General features: G+C 33.0%; 1 protein-coding gene across 6 annotated transcripts in view; it reads left to right on the top strand.

The window, feature by feature from the left end:
- The window catches only part of SYCP1 (synaptonemal complex protein 1), a 126,752-nt gene that overhangs the window by 7,020 nt on the left and 99,383 nt on the right, over positions 1-20,349 (top strand). For all 6 annotated transcript variants that reach the window (XM_017661817.3, XM_073234394.1, XM_073234391.1 and 3 more), the window contains exons 8-12: positions 930-1,003; positions 9,806-9,864; positions 11,081-11,150; positions 11,728-11,801; positions 14,205-14,313. In XM_017661817.3, the coding sequence (XP_017517306.3) occupies positions 930-1,003; positions 9,806-9,864; positions 11,081-11,150; positions 11,728-11,801; positions 14,205-14,313 (386 nt within the window). The remainder of the gene's footprint in view (positions 1-929; positions 1,004-9,805; positions 9,865-11,080; positions 11,151-11,727; positions 11,802-14,204; positions 14,314-20,349) is intronic.

Here is a 20,349-nt window from a genome sequence, read left to right as displayed (position 1 = left end):
AGCATCTTTTCATGTGCCTGTTGGCCATTGTATTTTTTCTTTGGGAAACTGTCTAGTTAGGTCCTCTGCCCATTTTTTAATCAGGTAATTTGTTAATCAGGCACATGAATTCTTTGTATATTTTGGATGTTAACCCCTTATTGAATAAATTATTTATGAATGTATTTTCCCATACTGTAGGTTGCCTTTTTGTTTTTTGTTGATGGTGTCCTTTGCTTTACAAAAGCTTATTAGTTTGATGTAGTCCCACTTGCTTATTTTTGATTTTGTTTCCCTTGCTTGGAAAAATGTGTCCAGAAAAAAATTACTCATGCTTAAGCTGAAGAGATTTTTGCCTATATTTTCTTCTAGGAGTTTTATGGTTTCATGTCTTATATTTAGGTCTTTAATCTATTTTGAGTTTACTTTGTATATGGAATTAGATAGTAATCCAGTTTCATTCTCTTGCATGTAGCTGTCCAGTTTTCCCAACACCATTTATTGAAAAGATTGTCTTTTTCCCATTGTATATTCATGGCTCATCTGTCATAAATTAATTGACCATGTATATGTGGGTTTATTTCTGGGCTCTCTGTTCCATTGATCTGTGGGTCTGTTCTTGTGCCAGTACCATCCTGTTTTGATTATTATAGCTTTGTAGTAGAGCTTGAAGCAGTATGATATCCCCAGCTCTGTTCTTTCTCAGAATACTTTGGCTATTCAGGGTCTTTCATGGTTCCATATGAATTTTAGAATTATTTGGTCTAGTTCATTGAAAAGTGCTATTGGGATTTTTCTTCACAGAGTAATTTATGAATTGTATGTGATACATTCAAGATATTGTAATGTTTTAAGAATTAAAAAAAATTACAACTATGTTTCATAACTTTTATATGTGATTTTGCTTTGAGATCAGATTATGTTTAGGTAAACTCTTCTCTTTGTTTCAGGAATAATTCTACAAGACATTTATGTAATTTACTCAAAGAAACCTGTGCCAAATCTGCTGAAAAGACAAAGAAATGTAAATACCTTTCCTGTTTTATGTGATTTTATCAATTTATTATTGCTTATTATTTTAATGATAGACAGGGGAAGAAATTGTCTTTTCACTTTTTGGAACAAATTTTGATTTGAAGAAGTTGTATGTGCCTCATACCATTTCATTGTGTAAGTAGGAACTAGATTCTCAGATGTTGGAACTTTGAAAGCTCAAAGCTTTTTGAAAGATAGTATAATTCAAAAGATATATACTTAGCATGTATAGTTCTCATTTTAGTTAAAGTGTGATTTTGAGACAAACCTCTTATTGAATCAAGAATATGAGATATATATATTTCATAATAGAAAATACTCGTAGAGGGCTGTGGTAAATGCATAGTACTTAAGAATAGCAATGTAATATTTAATTCCAGTCAAAATAGAATTCTCAAATTTCTCTTAAGGAAATATTCTTTTAAAACATTCTAATGAGGTTGTGTGACATATATATGAAAGTACATGTTTTTATTTGTGTATGTTTGGTTTATAGGGCAGGAATTGTTTTTATTGATGAAAAACATAAAAATCTGATTTTCAAAAATAATAGATTTTACCCTTCTCAGTTATTAATTTGACACTAGCTGTACTTTGTTCCTGCTAAGAATCTATTACAAAATACTGCCCACCTGCTTTTTCAGGAGAGCCCCTATTTTTCTCAGCCAAAAATTTTAATTTATTAATACAGCTTATTGCTTAAAAGTTTGGCTTAAGAATAAACAGCCTGTATTCAAAACTTACAGTTGCTAGCTGCTTGACCTTGCAGAATTTGAGTAAGTTACATTATTTCTCTGACTTTCTGGTTATGAATTAATAAAGTGTTTCTTATTGTTGTTTTGAGAATTAAACAATACAAAATGCTTGAACAGTGCGAAGTCATCAATAAATGTTTGCTGTTATTTATTATTAGTATTATTATTCCCAGTATATGCACTATTATAGGTTTTTTATTCTTGGTCCTTGCCTGTAGTTTTTGGAACTGTGTGTACTTTTCAGAACATACTGTACTACTACCAGCTCCTCCACTACATTCTGTTTATTCAACTTTCAAGATTAGCTTCTTTGTTGAGATATAAAAAGTGGTGAAAAGTATGCAAATGGGGTAAAGGGATAGTATATTGGCTGTGTTGCAGTGAGTAACCTGGGCTGGAGAGATAAGTTGCTAGTTGTTTCTTCCATTTAGTTTTAAGCTAAGTCAGAGATCAGATTTTAGGAGAGGTTTAAAGAATCTTCTAAACATTTTTGAGGTGATCTCTTAAATTAATTAAAGAGTGTGCCTTCATGTGACATATAGATTTTTTCTTTAAAACAAATCTTAATACTTCCCTTAATATTAGTATAAATTCTATCCAGATTCTTGCCTTAAAAGTCTTTATTTTTGATATTTTTATTTTCTGTTTTATTTACCATTCAGCATTTTTAAAAGTGTCTGCTATGTGTCGTGAAATGTTCTAGATGCTGAGGAAAAACAGCAGTGAACAAAGTTTCTGCTCTTAAGGAGTATGCACATTTGTGAAGGTGGACAAGAGAAATAAACTATATTTTGGGTGATGTGTTTGCCTTGCTGTTATGGCTGCTGTAGCTCTATTATTGGGGCCACTTTGGGGACCAGACTGAGAGAGGAATAAAACGTCAGGATATTCTTTTGCTGTTTATGCTGTTACAGATCTGCTGGCACCTTATACTTTGGTTAATGCTAGGAGAGAAGATAGGAAAAAACTAAACAAACAGGAACCTTACTTTCACATGACTCACTTCTTCAAGATTTTACTTTCCTTCCTAATCTACCTGCTTTTGCTTACTTGTCAAAGTCCTCAAGTAGTTGTTTTATGTATTCAGAGTTTTTAGTTGTAATCAATGAAAGCAAAAGCCTGCAGTGGGTTTAATTCCATCTTGACTTGCATTGGAAACTGCATAAAGAGAGAATGTTTTGGGATAGAGTGATTGGGGAAGTTTTTTCTAATTAAGACTCAATTAGAGACCTAAATAAGTGAAGGAGTGAGCCATGTTGCTGTTTCAGGAATGAATATTGTGGGCAGAGGAAATATCAACTGTAAAGTCTCTTAGATGAGACCCTGTTTAATCTTAGAAAGTTATAAACAATGAGGCCACTCTGATGTACCTTTGATATTTCTTACCCTCTGTGTATTTCTCATCTTTATTTTCATTGTGCTCCATTCAGGAGAATTTCTCCTAACCTCTTTTCCAGTTTATTTATGCTCTTTATATTCTAATTTGTATTTAAATTAATCAGTTGAGGCCTTAATTTCTGTTACTGTATTTTCTGTTTCTATAAATATTAGCTTGTTTTAAAAATATCTGTAGTGTTACTTTTTGGAGTTTGAGGTTCCTGACTGAAAATTTTCAGCTCAGCCTTTTATCTCCATGAACATATAAACGAAGATTTATCAAAATTTGTGTTCAATAATGCCAATATCTGGAATTCCTTGGGGCCTACTTTTGTGTCTGTTCTGTAGATTCTAGCTCTTGTCATGTTTCTTACTGTGTACTTCATTATTTTTTGTTTGCTTAAGACTTAGAATAATATCACATTGTGCTTTTTCTTCAGAACAGTAATATACACATGGCAATAGTAGTACAACTCCTTTTGGGTTTCTGGACCTGATTCCAGTGTATGTGTTTGTGGGAAGGGGTCTTCCCACACACACCACCACACAATTCTCAAACATCAGCAGGGTGTCCGAGAGCTTAACTCAATTCTGACGCTGTCTGCTTGGAGATGGCGCCAGATTCCCCAGGTTAAGGGGCTCTGTCCTGCAAGACTGCTCTCCAACAACCCCACTCCAGATACTAGTCGCAAACTCCAAGCAGTTACCTGTGTTTCTAACCAATTGGCTACAGATGAGAGGTTCCAATGACCTCACCCTTAGGTTCGATTAATTTGCTAGAGTGGCTCACAGACTCAGGAAAGCACTTAGGTTTACCAGTCTAATAAAGGATACCATAAGGATACAAGTTAACAGTAATATGAAGAGATGCATAGGGCAAGGTCCCAAATAAAGGAGCTTCTATCTTAGCGGAACTTGGGGCCTGACTTAGTTTTTCTAGTTCTTTGAATGGTGAGCAATTTTGGATTATATCCTGAGCATTTTGAATACTATGTTTTGATATTCTGAGTCCTGTTAAAATCTCCTGGAGAATGTTTGTTTACTTTTTAACAAGTAGTCAATTCAGGTTCAGATAACAAGTTCTTTCTGCTTTTTGTGTGCTAGGGTTCCAATGTCAGTTCAGTCTTCATAGCTTCTGCTATGCTGCTCTGGGTCTGTTTCATGTATACTCCATTCAAGGTTAGTTCTGGGACTTGGATAGTGATTTACATTGGAGTTCAGTTTTCAAAGCCTTTGCTATATTTGATTTGGGTCTGTCCTTGTACATTCTCTCTTTTCCCCATGGGACTTGTGTCAATTCAAACACATAATTAGGGAATCCACTTCTCCAACTCTCTCTAGGATTACTGCTCCACTCTCAGCCTCATAGGGGCCCCTTTTCCCTATCTAGGTGTTTCAGGATTATCTCTCCCCTTGCTGTTATGGCTGCTGTAGCTCTATTATTGGGGCCACTTTTGGGACCAGACAGAGAGGAATAAAACGTCAGGATATTCTTTTGCTGTTTATGGTGTTACAGATCTGCTGATACCTTATACTTTGGTTAATGCTAGGAGAGAAGGTAGGAAAAAACTAAACAAGCAGGAACCTTACTTTCACATGACTCACTTCTTCAAGATTTTACTTTCCTTCCCAATCTACCTGCTTTTGCTTACTCTTCAAAGTCCTCAAGTAGTTGTTTTATGTATTCAGAGTTTTTAGTTGTAATCAATGAAAGCAAAAGCCTGCAGTGGGTTTAATTCCATCTTGACTTGCATTGGAAATTGGCTTAGCTTTTTGGAGTTATAATCCTCAACCTATTCTTGGCCTGACGATTCATCATTATCTTTATAAATATTTGATTCTTTTCATAATTAAAAAAATCCTCCAGATTTTTAATTGCTTTTAGCAGGGAGAGTGGTCTGAATCACTTAGCCATTAACAGCAGAGTCCTTGATGCTTTTCCAAAATATAGATCAAATCACATTACTGTCTAAATCTGTGAGTGGCTTTCCATAATTTTCATGATAGAATGGTGTTTGCCACTTCCCTCCACCTTGTCAAATGTTTCCTACATGCCTCACATACGCAAGCTCATGGAGAACTACTTGTTTTTCCCTAAGCAGATTATGAATCTGAGCTTTTTTATATATTGTTTTTTTTTAATTGGCTGATCCTCCTTCCTTCATCTTGTTAACTCCTGTTTGTCCTTCAAAACTCAGAATAAATATCACTTCCCTTGGGAAATATTCCCTAATTTTCTAGTATGATTTAGATGCTGCTTTTCTTTCACATAGTTCTTTAACGTGTAATCATGAATTCCTTCAACGAATATTTATTGAGTGCTTACAATATGCTAGACATCTCACTGTAAGTTTGAGGGCAGTGGATCATGTCTTATTTGACTTCATATATTTAACATTTTGCACAGTGTCTTTGAAGATAGTAGGCAATAAATGAGTGAATAAAGAACAAATCTGTTCTTAGATGTACCTTAAAAAGTCTTTGAATGGCTGTCTTTGAACACAGAATCACAAAATTCTTCAGTTTGCCATTCAAAGTACTGCATTAACTGTTTTTGCAGCCTTTTCCCTTAAGTTACATAGTGTTGGAAGGGACTATAAAGCTTTTATAGTCTACTTAAATTCCTTTTGCTTTAATTTCCTGTATAGCATGTCTAACTAGATGGTAGTCTTTCATATATTTGAATATAGTCAGTGATGGAAACTCACTAACCTCAAGATTGTCATTTAAGGATAACTCTTATTTCTACATTGAAGTGAAATCTCTATGTAGTTTCTTTCTTCTTATTGTAACTTCTCCTTAGGGCATACAGAAAAAGCCTAAGCCAGTTTTTTATGTGCTATCTCTTTATCTCTTTAGATATCTAAAGATCGCTACTTGTCACTTTTGAATCTTGTCTTAAACCTAGACATTTCAAGATTCTTTTAGTGCTTTTGTTATTTTGGTTGATCTGTTAAACATCTTTGTTATATGTAGGAGTCTAGATCTGTATGGGGTAATCTAATATGTAGATTGAACTGTATAAAGGACTATTTCTTGTCTAATTGTAGGTATTGTTAATGAACTCTAAAGTCAGCTTATTTGACAGCCACATTGTATTATAGGTTTCATGAATTCAATATGAATTAAAAACTTTTTTTTTACTTCCCTCTTTGCATGTCCATTTAGATTTTTGGATCCAAATAGCGTTTTTGCATTTATCCCTACTGGATTTTACCTGGCAGACCTGTGTTTTAATCATGTACCATTAGCTTTAGGATCCTGGCAAATAATATAATCTTTCTGTATTACATTTTCCTTATCTGTGAAATGAGGATAATCACAGTTCCATATATCTATGCCTATGTCTGTAACTATATATATAGTCTGTGTATATATGTGTATATGTTTTTCCCCTTGCCAGGACTTTGGTAATTTCTTGATCTCATAATTCACAGGTTTCATAGAACCTCCATTTCAATCTGAACACAAGTCTTTTTAGGCCCAAGAAAGCTTTATGATATCTTTGGCCACTCTATCTGATTTCTGTTTGGGAAATACTTACTTGTTTATTGGTCCTCTGTTATTTTTCTCTGTTTTAATATTTGTTTTTTCCCTTCCTTTTATTTAAGTTTCTTTCCTGTATTTCCAATTTGACTTTTGGAGGATCAACTCAGGATCAACTCCATCCTGTCATGCCTCTAACCTGTAGTTCCCTTGCAGTCTCTCATTATCTAAACCATTGCCCCTTTCCTCCTCATTTATTTTTCTATTTAATTCATCCCATTTCTTGCATTTGTTTGGTCTGTTCTTTATTACTGTATTTTCCTCTTTCATTGACCATATTTTCTTGATTCTGTTGAGAATACCAAATAGTTTTCTGAAGTTTTCATCTGAATTCTCTGGAGTTCATTTTCAAAGATAAGTTGTTCCTGTGAATACTTTTCTTGTTGTTCTCTTCCTTTGTTTGATAGTGTTTTTTCATAGAGCTCATATAGGTTTTCTTACCATATGAAAAAGGTAAGAATTATCCAGTCTAAATTATCCTTATCATTGAAAAAGGCCAGAATTAATCCAGACTAAATAAAGTAAGTATTAAGCTGTCTTTGCTCCTGTTAACTCCCTTGGTTTACTGATTGAATCCTTTTTTCATTTATATAATTGTGTGGCATGTAACTGAGAAGTTTCTAAAGTTTTTGCCTTGCATAGCTCTGCTTATAATGGCTGCATCTTCTTTCTGCCCCTTCTGCCTGGTTTTTTGGTACTCTTAAAAATTTTGCAGAATATATGACTGAATAATTCTAGTCAACAAATTCAAGCGTGCATAAGGTTTTAACATCTTCAAATATTAAAATAACCTTAGTTTTTTAATATCTTAAAGCTTTGATTCTGTTGGCATGGAAGTAAGTTAATCTCAGTAAATTTTGGAATTTTTTCCCATTTTCTTGGAGTTGTATCTAAATTAGGGATACCCATATAGTACCATGTGGTTGAGAAGGGTATTTGTTTCTCAATCATCTATCCACTGAGACTGTCATCATTTCAACTGGTTTTAAATTATTGGTCAACATGAGTTGGTGCTGAGTTGTCCCTCATACCTGTCCTCAGGGCCTATTCAGGTCTGCTGGTTCTCTGTGCTTTATCCCATCGTGCTTAGGTTGCACAAGGTGTTGGGGCAAACTGAAGCTATTTAAGGCCGCATCTATCTAGATACAGTTCACAGCCATTTCTTCTCAGGTTTTGTCATCTTCCTGGAGCCCTACTGAAGAAAATAAAAAAGCATAGTTCTTCTGCTCTCAGTTTGTCCAAACTATATGGGATTTCTTTAGGCCCCAATCCAGAGGCTTGGCCTGGTGATTGTAGAGGGCTATAGAACCCCTTTTTAAGTATTTGTTGGAGTTTAATAAGCTCTCTCAGCTTCCCCTTTTAAAAGCCTCTGTCACACAAACTAGTAAATATTTCTTAGATCTAGAGGATGGGAAGCTTTGTTCTGACTTACATGTTTTTAAAATCTATTATTTATGCCTTGAATAATTCACTTAGCCTCAACACTGGGCTTTTTGAAACTCAGACTTTTTCTTTTCTTTGGGTTGAATCATCTTCTCTTTAAAGCAATGAATTCTGCAAGATCTAGTTGCCCAAACTGGGGCAAAGTGTGTGTGTTTGTGTGTGTGTGTGTGTGTGTGTGTGTGTGAGAGAGAGAGAGAGAGAGAGAGAGAGAGAGAGAGAGAGAGAGAGAGAAACAGAGAGAGTAGTAGAGAAGAGAAAAAGACACAGAGAGAGGGGGAAAGGAGGGAAAAGAAAAAAAGATGGGGTGGGGTGGGGAAATAGATGGATTGATGGATAGATAAATATGAAGAAAAAGCCCCCAAAAGATAGGCTTATATTTTAACAATATTATATCATCACATTAGAACACTCTGCTACTAGAGTACCTTCTCTGTGTCATCTGTAGCAGCTTGTACAAGCTTATTTTCTTTTCTGTAGTTTTATTTATTTGATTTCCAGTACTTGCCTGTTGGAAGAATGGCTGGAAGGTATTTTGGAGTTCTGGTGGTAGTGCTAATGGGAAGATTGCAGATTTTTGGTGATGGAATGCGATTCTTTGGCACAAATAGTTTCTGAGGAATAAAGAACTTTTGTTGCTAATTGCAACAAAAGTGAATATGAGACAGTGAATGGATGGAGTGAGAAGTATGAACTGTCTTTCTGTTGAAACACTGATGTGTTCTGCTTCTATTTAAGTTTCCCAGCTCTTTAATATTCAAATAAAAGTTCAGCTCTTGTTCCATGTGCTGTGATATGTCTAGAGCTTTCTTCGGTATTTTTGAGGGATTTAGGATACTTGTATTCTTCTAAAGTCAGTCATGTACCCTCTTTTTAGTTATTTGGCTCTTAATTGACATTTGAGTCTGAGTCTATCATAGCTGCTATTTTCTTATTTGCAGCTTGTTACTGAGAGTCTGAGAGTAATACCCTCCTTAGTTTAACATGGTTTCTATGATGTTGGCATCATTTGGGGGGAATGGTGAAGGGACAATCACACTTTTTTATACTGCCTTGTACCTTAATTCCCCACAGTGCTACCTACCAACACTGTTTTACTGACTTTATTGAAGGCTTGTGTATATAGCTAGAGGGAATCATTGTTCAGGTATAAAACTCTATAAAAAAAAAAAGATCATAGAGGATTCAAAGAGGATTTCTCTTCTCTTTGGGGTCATACCTTTTCTTATCCTACTCTTCCTTTCTTAAGGTTTATCTTCCTTTCTGCCTCCTTAGAGATAGAGCAAGAGATGAAAAGAGTGAGTTTTACCATTCATGTGTATCCCATGAATCATAAATAAAGGAAAAAATACTTTATAGAATAATTATAAGTCCCTTCCCATTGTGAAGGCTAAAACTGTATATTACAGAGTTTGAATAAATTCATTGATGGTAATTGTATAAAAGGAAATTAGAGATAATTGAATAGCACCAAGCTTTTGAGGTTGATGCCATGACGTACAACCATGCCTTATTTATGAAACTGCTTTTGATGCTACTTTAAAAGACTGAAAGGATGTATCAACACAGCATTTTAAATATTTTGATGTTTTCCTGAGGTATTTCGAGTATTCTTTTGTTGACATCATAATTTATGTTTTAAAATTTAATTTTGAAATATTTTGTACTAACAGATGAATATGAACGGGAGGAAACTAGGCAAGTTTATGCGGATCTAAATAATAACATTGAGGTAAATGGTAGTGAAAATCTGAATATTTTAAACAAGGGTATTTGTAAGTAAAGTAAAATGATAGGTACGAAGATATAGACAACTGTTCTTGCTAAAGGGATCATTATTTGTTTGTTGACATCTCATTATACCCAACAAAATTCCCAAGGTTCTATACTGTTAATGTTTTTTTAATTAGCTTTTGAATTACATGTCAGTGACACCATTTAACTTACTTAATTTTGTGTCAGAGACTAGCATATTGTAACATGTAAACATTAACATGAAAATCGTACAGTATTACTAACCTATATCAGGGTATGCATAAGAAAGGTAATCAATAATCAGTCATTCTCCACTTTGCTTCTTGGCTATAGTCACTTTTTTTTAAAATGCTGTTTTTAGTGTTTTATGTTTTTTTATCTTTTTTATATTTCTCAAATTTTCTAAACTCTTTGTGATCTTGGCTATTTTAATTTATTCCTTGTCTAAACTTGTGTGTCCAAGATCTTATGCAAACTCATACACTTCATTATGCTTTTCTAATCACTCTCTCCTTGTTGCCTTATCTAAAATACCTTTCTCTTTAGTTATTTTCTGTCTCTTCACCTTGCTTAACTTTTCTGAAACATACTTGAAACTACATGACATTTATCTGATGTACAAATGCTTTCTTACACTGGAATATAAATTAGTTCTAGTAGGGTAAGGATTTTATTTATGTCTTAAGTGCTTAAAACAGTGCCTGGCATATAATAAACACTATTTACTGAACAAATAAATGAATTCATCCTACTTTACAAATCAAGATTTGTTGAATGTTGAGTGAACTCATGCTGCCAGATGATGGAAGTATAATTTGGACATCTATGGGGAGAGACCTCACAGAAGTTGCACTTTGTGAAGATGATAGAAATTAAAAAAGCAAAAATAAATATTAAATTATAGATTTTGATATGGCTGTCAAGCAAATGACCACCAACTGTTTTGCTACTGTTGGCATTATATATATAGCATTTTTCCAATTCCTTTAAGCCTCTGGAAAGTGCACATAACAGATACTCTTAATATATTTTTAGTAAATTATTTAATTGTTAAAGGTTGTAGGGTTTTCATTTTTCAAAATTGTGTGGTTTTAAATCTAATGATTGATTACATGATACAAACTTGTTAATATTTTCCTGTCTGAAGAAGACTCTTTAAAAAGTGATTCTTAAAATTAAACTTCATATTTCAGAAAATGATAATAGCTTTTGAGGAACTTCGTGTGCAAGCTGAGAATTCCAGACTGGAAATGCATTTTAAGTGTAGGGATACTATTTAATTTTTACATTATTATTCTGCTGTTTATATTTTTATTAGATTGTTAATGTTTCCATACCTTCAATTTGATGCCTCAACTATTTAAAACTTTGTATTTTAAATCTAACTCCTCAGAATCTTGTGGAATGTGGCAGAGAATTGATATATGTTAAAAATACTCTTTAGGCTTTAAGACTACATCTTCCATGAAATCAAATTTATTATGGTTTGCATTTAGCTTTTTAGAAGTATGATTTTGTCTTATTTTTATATTTATTATAAATGTACATGTTAAAACAACAGTATATATATTTAGAATCTGTTATTTCAGATTAGTGTGTTATGAAGAATAAACTTTTATATATGTGCTGTTATAAAAATTATAGAATTTAAATTATAACTGATACTATTTAAATTCACTATTTTACTAAACAAAGTTAGTAGCAATAAAACATCAGTTTTGGCTTATTAAAAACCTTTGAGATTTAATATCTAGATAAAGAGGTAAAATAAAATATCAAACTTAAATTTTGTTATGGAATTATATTAAGATATTAAAGTATATTTGTTTTATTTTTAAAGTAAAGGAAGATTATGAAAAAATCCAACATCTAGAGGAGGACTATAAGAAGGAAGTAAATGACAAGGAAAAGCAGGTATTTTTTAAAAATCAACTCTATTTTTTGTATTTGCTAATTCATAAAATACTTAAAATTATAAAAGAAACCTGTATTTGCTGATTGCGTGACAGATGCTTTGAGAGAATTTTAATATTATGCATATCCAAATATTTAGCCTATTGCTTAGCAGTATTAATTTCCACTGACTCAAATATGCATGCATTGAGTGCTAACTCTTTTAAAAAAAATCAATGAATCCTCTATAATATTTATTTCAGTGGGTAATAGGACATAGCAGCAAAAATATATTATTTTGTGAAAACTTCTGTTCAGACCAAAACCTCAAAAAATTGACTACTCAGTCCACATTTTGCAGTTTATTTTGAAATATGCTATCTATGACACTAATAAAGGAGAACTAAAATATTCTTTTGCTTCTTTATATTAATGTCATATAATGGAAGACAAAAATGTCAAGTTTGTAAACTTTGACATTTATAAGAATGTTTATTTCAGATTATTATTATTATACCACCCTTATCAATTTCAAGCCTTCAGCTTCTCAAATGGAAGGTGATATATAGAAAGGAATCCTCTTTTTTCTATTTCTCCCTGTTTTTCCAGAGTTTTTCTTCTCTGATTTGCCTCGAGATAACTTGTAATGATAAATAACAAGGATAGTTTCTTAAACTAAAGTATCAAAGGATAATTGAAAGTACAGACAATATACTTGCAGTTTTCTTTAGGTTTTGGCTGAAATGATAAAATTCTAATTTATGTGTTAATGCTTAGGTCTTTTTAAAAGTTAAAATTGTGTTCTATTATAAAGAACACAAAAATAGAATGAGTGCTAAAAAGCTTGTTGGCATTCTGGATGTGTGGGGAGAACTTCCAGATTGTTGGGGTTCCCTATAAAATGATGGTGTGGCCAGCTTGTGTTTTACTGGGGTCTCCTAAATGTCATTTTTTTTTTTGAGTTTTCCAAATTCCTGCTAAGAGATATAAACTTGGCTACTGACATTTTGGAGCTGGATTGTCAAAGTAGAAAGAACAGGCTGAATCTCACCATTCCGTATGATGACTTTTCAGTTATAACCTTCACTTGTACCTATCCATTTGCCTGGAATACCCAGGTTTAGAAATTGTTTTCGTTTGCCTATGAGTCTCTTGCAAAGATGGAGCAGGGTTAGTTTTCTGATTACATTGGCTATCAGGGAATAGAGTCCAGGAAAGTATAGTTAAGTGGACTTACAGAGGTCTTGCTACTCTTTTTCACAGACTTCCAGATAGTCTCCCACCTACCTGTTTCATACCTACCCTTCACAATGTCTGTTGCCTCCAGTTCTTGAAACATTCTGGGGTTATTTTGGCCTTGTTATTGCATCACATTACACCCCATTCCACTCTATTCCACAACATTCCACTCCATTCCACCACATTATATTCTGTTCCATTCCGTCAAAGAAGGCTCCATTCCCTTCCAAACCATGTTGCTTCTCTTTAGTATCTTCTGTGTGCAGGCTCTTAGGTTTGACCTTACTTTTCTATGCTGAATCATTTTCCATTCTTTCCAGCTGCTTTCTTTCTTTACATATGGCAGTTTGGATTATAGAAATTTTATGGTTTCATGGCAGATGAAGTCTGTCTTTGTTGTTTTCCTGGTTATTTTTTTGGATGATTTATAGATAAAAATAGGGTAGAGAGGTCTTTCTGCCATCTTGAATCTATAAGTCTTCAGCTTATCTTTATGAGTTTGTCTTTCACCTTTTCTTCACATGGACTCTATATTCTAGCAATCTGAATATTTTCAGTTTTCTGGATGAAACATGACTTGATCCTTTGTGTTCTTATATAATCTAGAATGATCATTTTCCTGTGTTTGCATAATTAAGTCCTACTTTTCTATCAAGACTCACTTCAGCATCTGAGAAAAATTAATTTTTTATGATATTCTCTGAGGCTGCTTTAGGTGTTCCTTCCTTGATTCCTATAACATTTTGTCCTATTACTAATAATATGAAAGTATATTTGTTTGTCTCCTGGTCTAGGCTATGAGTGTCTTGAAGCTGAGTTCCCTTATCTTTATATACTCAATCCTTTTTATGGTTTTTGGAATGGAAAAGCTTAATAATATTTATGGAATAAATGAGCCAGCAGATTTCATTATATTATCTTCTAAGTAATAACTTAAAATGCATATTACAGTATCAGGTATATTGTATTAGTTTGTTCATTCAGTCAATAAATGTTTATTATGCAAGCATGTACTAAATGCCAGGCACAACCAGCTGAAAAACATATAAACAAGTACCTAAAATAATCATAGGTGATGATAAATGCTAAGATGTCATATTTAATTTTTCATATCTGTAATGTATTATAAATGTAAGTGTGTATAATGTAATATAAATGTAAATATATATAAACATGTCATTTTAGGTATCACTGCTATTGAATCAAAGTTCTGAAAAAGAAAATAAAATGAAAGATTTAACATTTCTGCTAGAGGAATCCAGAGATAAAGTTAACCAATTAGAGGAAAAGACAAGTAAGAATTTATATAAGAAAATGTAGCAATGTGTTTTCTGTATTTCTTTTGTTATGATTTAAATTTTGGCTTTCATTATAATTTTGTTGTAATGCTTTCTAGTGCTGTAATTCACAACCTGGGCTGGACTAGTTTGAGGAAGGCATAGTAGAGTCACTTAGCTTTTTCAGAGTACATAATTTCCTCTTTTCCCTTTTACGTACCCTCACCTTCTTCAGAGTTTCAATGAAGTGCTCCATGAAAACAGGGATCTTCCTCTTTTTCTTGTTCACTATACATTCCAAGTGCCCAGAACACTGCCTGGTGCATATTAGTCATTCCATAATTTTTTTTTCCATGCATGAATGAATGCTCTGGGAGCAGTATGGAGGCATAGGGAAAAATTGTTGAATTAGACCTTAGGTGATTAAAGGTTCACTGGAGAGTGAATTGTGTGAGAGAGTGTAGGCAGAAGAAATGGCTTGTGCAAGTCATGGAAACGTGAAATAGTACATTTGCAACACTGATTGATGTGTCTGTATCTTAGAGAAACTTAAGTAGATAAGACTAGAAAAGAATGGATCAGATTATGAAGGGTCTTGAATGTCATGTTATGGTTAGACTGTCTTATTATTGAATATTTAAAAACTTGTTCAAGTAGCAAGGTACTTGGAAGACATAATACACTTTGCGAAACTCTATGCACCTTTCAGAACCTCATAGAGATCTTGTGGCTTTTGTTACTTTTCTCTTAAAAACATTCTTTCATCTCTGTATGGAAAACAGTTATCTAATTCCTGCAAACCTGTGCCTGTTCATTTCACCTTATGCCATTTTATATCCTATACTACAGATATTATGAAATTGTTTAACTTCCTCTACATTTTAAGTTCTTCCTGTTTCACCGTCATGCTTTTGGCTACTTACTTTATCCAAAATGAGCTTCCTACCTCTACTCCAAATTTGTTGGCTAAATTCTACAAATGGCCTAAACATTACTCATCTGTCTGCTGCGACTATGAGTGTCATGAGGGCAGGGACTGTGTTTTTAGCTTTGTAACTCTAGTGCCTAGTATATTGGTATGTAAATAATAGGGGTTAAATAGTTGTTAGAATGAGTGAATGAATATTTAATGTTATGTAAACTGGAAACAGCTTATTGATAATAACTATGTGGTTCTATAGACTGGTAACCACTGAAATGTATTTGTTTAAGTTACTTTTCGTTGTTTCCCATATGTATGTATCTGCCATCTGTTTCTCTTTGTTTCAGTTTGGAAGTCATCCATTGACATGTTACCTAATCCTGCCTTCTGCTATGTCTAACTTGCTTTTAAGCATCTTGATTGAATTCTTAACTTTGTATTTATCTTATTTTTTTCCTTCTGAAATTTATATTTCATTATTTTTTAATTTAAACTCTCTGATTTAAGTCTCATTTTTAAAAAATGACATTTTCATCTTTTTTGAATATATTAATCATTAATATTTTATAGCTATTCTCTTTTCACTCAAATCTGGCTCACTTGTTGCTTTGTGTCTACTGCTTCTTTTTAAAAAAATTGTGATAAAATACACATAACATAAAATTTACCCTCTTAACCGTTTTTAAACATATGGTTTAGTGACATTAGATAGGTTCACATTATTTTGCAACCATATCTCCAAAACTTCTTCATCTTGCAAAACAAAAACTGTACCCATTACTATAGTAATAACTCCCCATTACCTCCTCCCCCCAGCCCCTGGTAACCACTACTAATTTCTATTCTTAGAAACCACTATTTCTTCTTGGTGATTTGTTTTTATCTTTAGGTGACTAATTTTTGATTGAATTCTAGATGTTATAACAAAAATTAGAGGCTCTAGATGATGTTTTTTATTTGCTAGGGAGAAATTGGGACTGTGGTGGCCTAATAGTTTAATCCAATTAGAGGCTGAGCTGATTGAAGAGATTTAGCTAAGTATATGAGGTTTTCAAGTTTCCAAGTTTGTTTCTCTGGCTCTTTGAGACCCCTAAAACTGTGCTGTTTTTCTGTTCCAGAAAAACCCAGCAGCCCTCTGCTGTGGCCAAGCCAGTATCTACATCTTGTTCATGTCCAGAATCAGCAAATGTCAGCTGCATTTTTGTCAGTTCACTGCTCAACAGTTCTCTCTAAGGAATTTTAGCTGCTTTAGTTCTTTTTGTTTGGATTTGTTTCTGCTTTTCTCGTTTCAGCAAGTGTTGGTCTTTTACAAACTACTCCAGCCTGCCTAAAACTATCCATTTAAATTAATCATGATCAACTAATTTCTGCTTTTCTTTTTAATATTTCTTTGTATTATCTAATTTTTGTCACTTGCCAATACTTTTTGCTTGCTAAGAATATCTGTTATCAAAGATTTAAGAAAAAATTAGAGGCTCTAGATGATGTCTAGAAAATTCTGAATATTTAATTTTCTTTCTTACATATTAAGAATACTATACTTTTAGATAGGATTCTCTTTGGAGAGAGTTTGGGTATTTCCATGAGGCCACATATCAGTTACCCTTGATCAAAGCCCATTAGTTTCTTTCATTCTCATATTTATGTTGGTTTTTCTCCCTGTCCTAACCTCCTGTTATGGTTCTTTCCAAACTGTGTTTTGGAAACACTCCTCTTTCTATGTAGTATATAAAATTTCTTTCTTTCTTAACCTATTAATACCAGTTTTCTTTACTTTCTGTCTTTAACAAATTAGAAGTCTCCTGTACCTTTGCTGTCTTTTTGAATGGAAGCTGCACATTGTCCCACATTCCATGTACAATAGAGTTAGAAGGCAGTTAGAAATTTTCTTATGGCTCTGTATTGCCATTTTCAAACCATTACTCATACCTTTATCTATTCAACTTTTATCAATCTCCTTTCTGTTCAAAGCCAGGCAGAAAGCTAGTTACTGGGAATGCAGTTATTTATTATTTCATCCCTGCATTCTACAGGAGAATCACTGTCTGTTTCTAATACATCAAGTTTGATAAAGAATGGATATTGACTTATCAAATGCTTTTTTAGGCATATATTGAGATTATTTTATGATTTTCTCCTTTAATTTATTAGTGATTATTTTCTAATGTTAAACCTATTTTTTTTAATTTTGGTATCATTAATCTACAATTATATGAGCAACATTATGGTTACTAGACTCCCCCTATCATCAAGTCCCCACCACATACCCCATTACAGTCACTGTCCATCAGCATAGTAAGATGCTATAGAATCACTATTTGTCTTCTCTGTTTTGTACAGCCCTCCTCGTACCACCCCCTACATCATGTCTGCTAATTGTAATGCCCCTTTTTCCCCCTTGTCTCTCTCTTCCCACCCATCCTCTCCAGTCCCTTTCCCTTTTGGTAACTGTTAGTCCATTCTTGGGTTCTGTGAGTCTGCTGCTGTTTTGTTCCTTCAGTTTTTTCTTTGTTCTTATACTCCACATGTGAGTGAAATCATTTGATACTTGTCTTTTTCCACTTGGCTTATTTCACTGAGCATAATACCCTCTAGCTCCATCCATGTTGTTGCAAATGGTAGGATTTTCTTTTTATGGCTGAATAATATTCCATTGTGTATATGTACCACATCTTCTTTATCCATTCATCTACTGATGGACACTTAGGTTGCTTCCATTTCTTGGCTATTGTAAATAGTGCTGTGATAAACATAGGGGTGCATATGTCTTTTTCAAACTGGGCTGCTGCATTCTTAGGGTAAATTCCTTGGAGTGGAATTCCCGGGTCAAATGGTATTTCTATTTTGAGTTTTTTGAGGAACCTCCATACTGCTTTCCACAATGGTTGAACTAATTTACATTCCCACCAGCAGTGTAGGAGGGTTCCCCAAACCTAATTTTTAATGTTTGACAACTTTTTATCCCTGATTATAAATCTACTTTTATTATTTTTATATATTGTTTTCATTCAATTTTACATATTGTTTAATTAAGGTTTTTTTAAGGACTTTTTATGTATCCATGTTCAGAAATTAGGTTGTTTTATAATATTTCTTTCCTTATCAGTTTTTAATATTAAGTATATATTTGCTTCAAAAATGAGTTTGGCAGAAATAGAGACACCGAGAAGTAACTGGTGGTTACCATGGGGGAGGGTTTGGAGTGCGTGGGTGAGATATGTGAAGGGGATAAATAGGCACAAAATTGCAATTCTGTATAAATCAGTCATGGGAATGAAAGTAGAAGATAGAGAATATAGCTAATAGTTCTGTAATAACATTCTATGTTGATGGATAGTAACTATGCTACTTGTCGGGAGCCTTTAATAATGTAGATTACTATTGAATCACTATGTTGTGTACTTGAAACCAGTGTAATATTGTATGTCAACTATCCAGTAAAGATAATGAGTTGGAAGTGTTTTCTCTCTGGTATATTCTGGAAGAGGGTAAGTATGATTTAGATTATTTCTTCCTTGAATGTTTGGTGGAGTTCATTGGTGGAGTAACCTGCTCCTAAATTTATTATTATTGCTTATTAATTTTGGGAGATGGTGATTTTTAAAATTCTGACTTATTCCTCTTAAGTGGGTTGGGAATATACAGGTTTTCTATATCTTCTGGTATCAGTTTGTTCCCTTATTTTTTTCCTAGGGGTTTTCACTTTTCCTCTAAGTTTTCTAAGTTTTCCTGTGTAAGTTTGTTTCTGGTTTCCCTTATTGTCTTTTTAATGCTTCAGTTTTGTAACTCTAATTTGATTTCATTACATTTATAATCTTATCATTTCCTACTTTCAACCTACTTTGTGTTTATTTTGCTGTTCTTTTTCTGACTTCAGATATATTTTTAGTTTAATTTTATGCTTATCATAATATATATATATATATATATATACATTTAAGCCTATAATATTTTCTCTAAATACTGCATTACCTGTATTTTACACTTCTAATATATATTATTTATTGTTCAGTTTAAAGTATTTTCTTATTTCCTTTGGGATTTATTCTTTGACCATTAGGTTATTTGGAAATGTGCTTATTTTCCAAACATATGGTGTTTTTCTAATTGTTATTTAAAGAAGATTTATACTTTAATTGCATTGCATTTTCTATAGATGTTGGCTAGAATATTCCAAAAATATGTACTAAAGAAGTTTGTTAATCATGTTGCTCAAATTCTTTGAATTTTTGTTGATATTTTCGTCTGACTCTCAATTACTGAAGGCAACATTAAAATTTTATTGCTTGATGATTTTTAAGTTTATTCTTGTTTCTTTTGATTAGTGTTTATTTAGAGACTATGTTAGGTGCATACAGACTTTTAAATTTTATTATGTATCCTTGGTGAATTGAATCTTTTATCATTATGACATGATTCTACTCATCTTCATAATGCTATTTAACATATTTTTTTCTGATATTAATATAACTGTGAAGATTTATTTCACACTTCAGGCCTTTTGGATAAATACCCAGGAGTGTAATTGCTGGGTTTAATGGTTAATTGTGTGTTTCATTTCAAAAGATGCTGTCAAACAGTTTTCAGAGTGGCTGTATCATTTGATATTCCTACTGGCTGTGTGAGCCATTCTGTTTCTCTGCATCCTTGTGAGAATTTGATGCTGTCACTTTTATTTTAGGTGTTCTTATAGGTGTGTAGAGATATCTTTTGGTTTTAATTTGCATTTTCCTGATGGCTGGTGATCTCGAACTTCTTTTTAGTGCTCATTTGCCATCTGAATAATTTCTTCAGTGAACTATCTCTTCATGTATTTTGCCTATATTGTAATTGGATTGTTTTGCTTTTTTGTTGTTGAATTTTCTTCTACATAATAGTCCTTTGTCACAAATGTGGTTATATATGTGGCATATATTGTCATCCAGTCTGTAGTTTGTCTTTTTTTTTAAATTGAAGCATAGTTGATATACAATGGTATGTTGGTTTCAAATATACAACACAGTGGTTCAGTAGTTACCCATATTATTAAATCTTCACCCCCACTAGTGCAGTTACTGTCTGTCAATATAAGAAGATGTCACAGAATTATTGGCTGTATTCTCCATGTTGTACTACTATCCTGTGGCCAACT

The sequence above is a fragment of the Manis javanica genome, chromosome 4 (genome assembly GCF_040802235.1).
Source record: "Manis javanica isolate MJ-LG chromosome 4, MJ_LKY, whole genome shotgun sequence".
Taxonomy (NCBI): Eukaryota; Metazoa; Chordata; class Mammalia; order Pholidota; family Manidae; genus Manis; species Manis javanica.
Note: the sequence above shows the minus strand (reverse complement) of the source record. Positions and strands in the feature narration are given on the sequence as shown.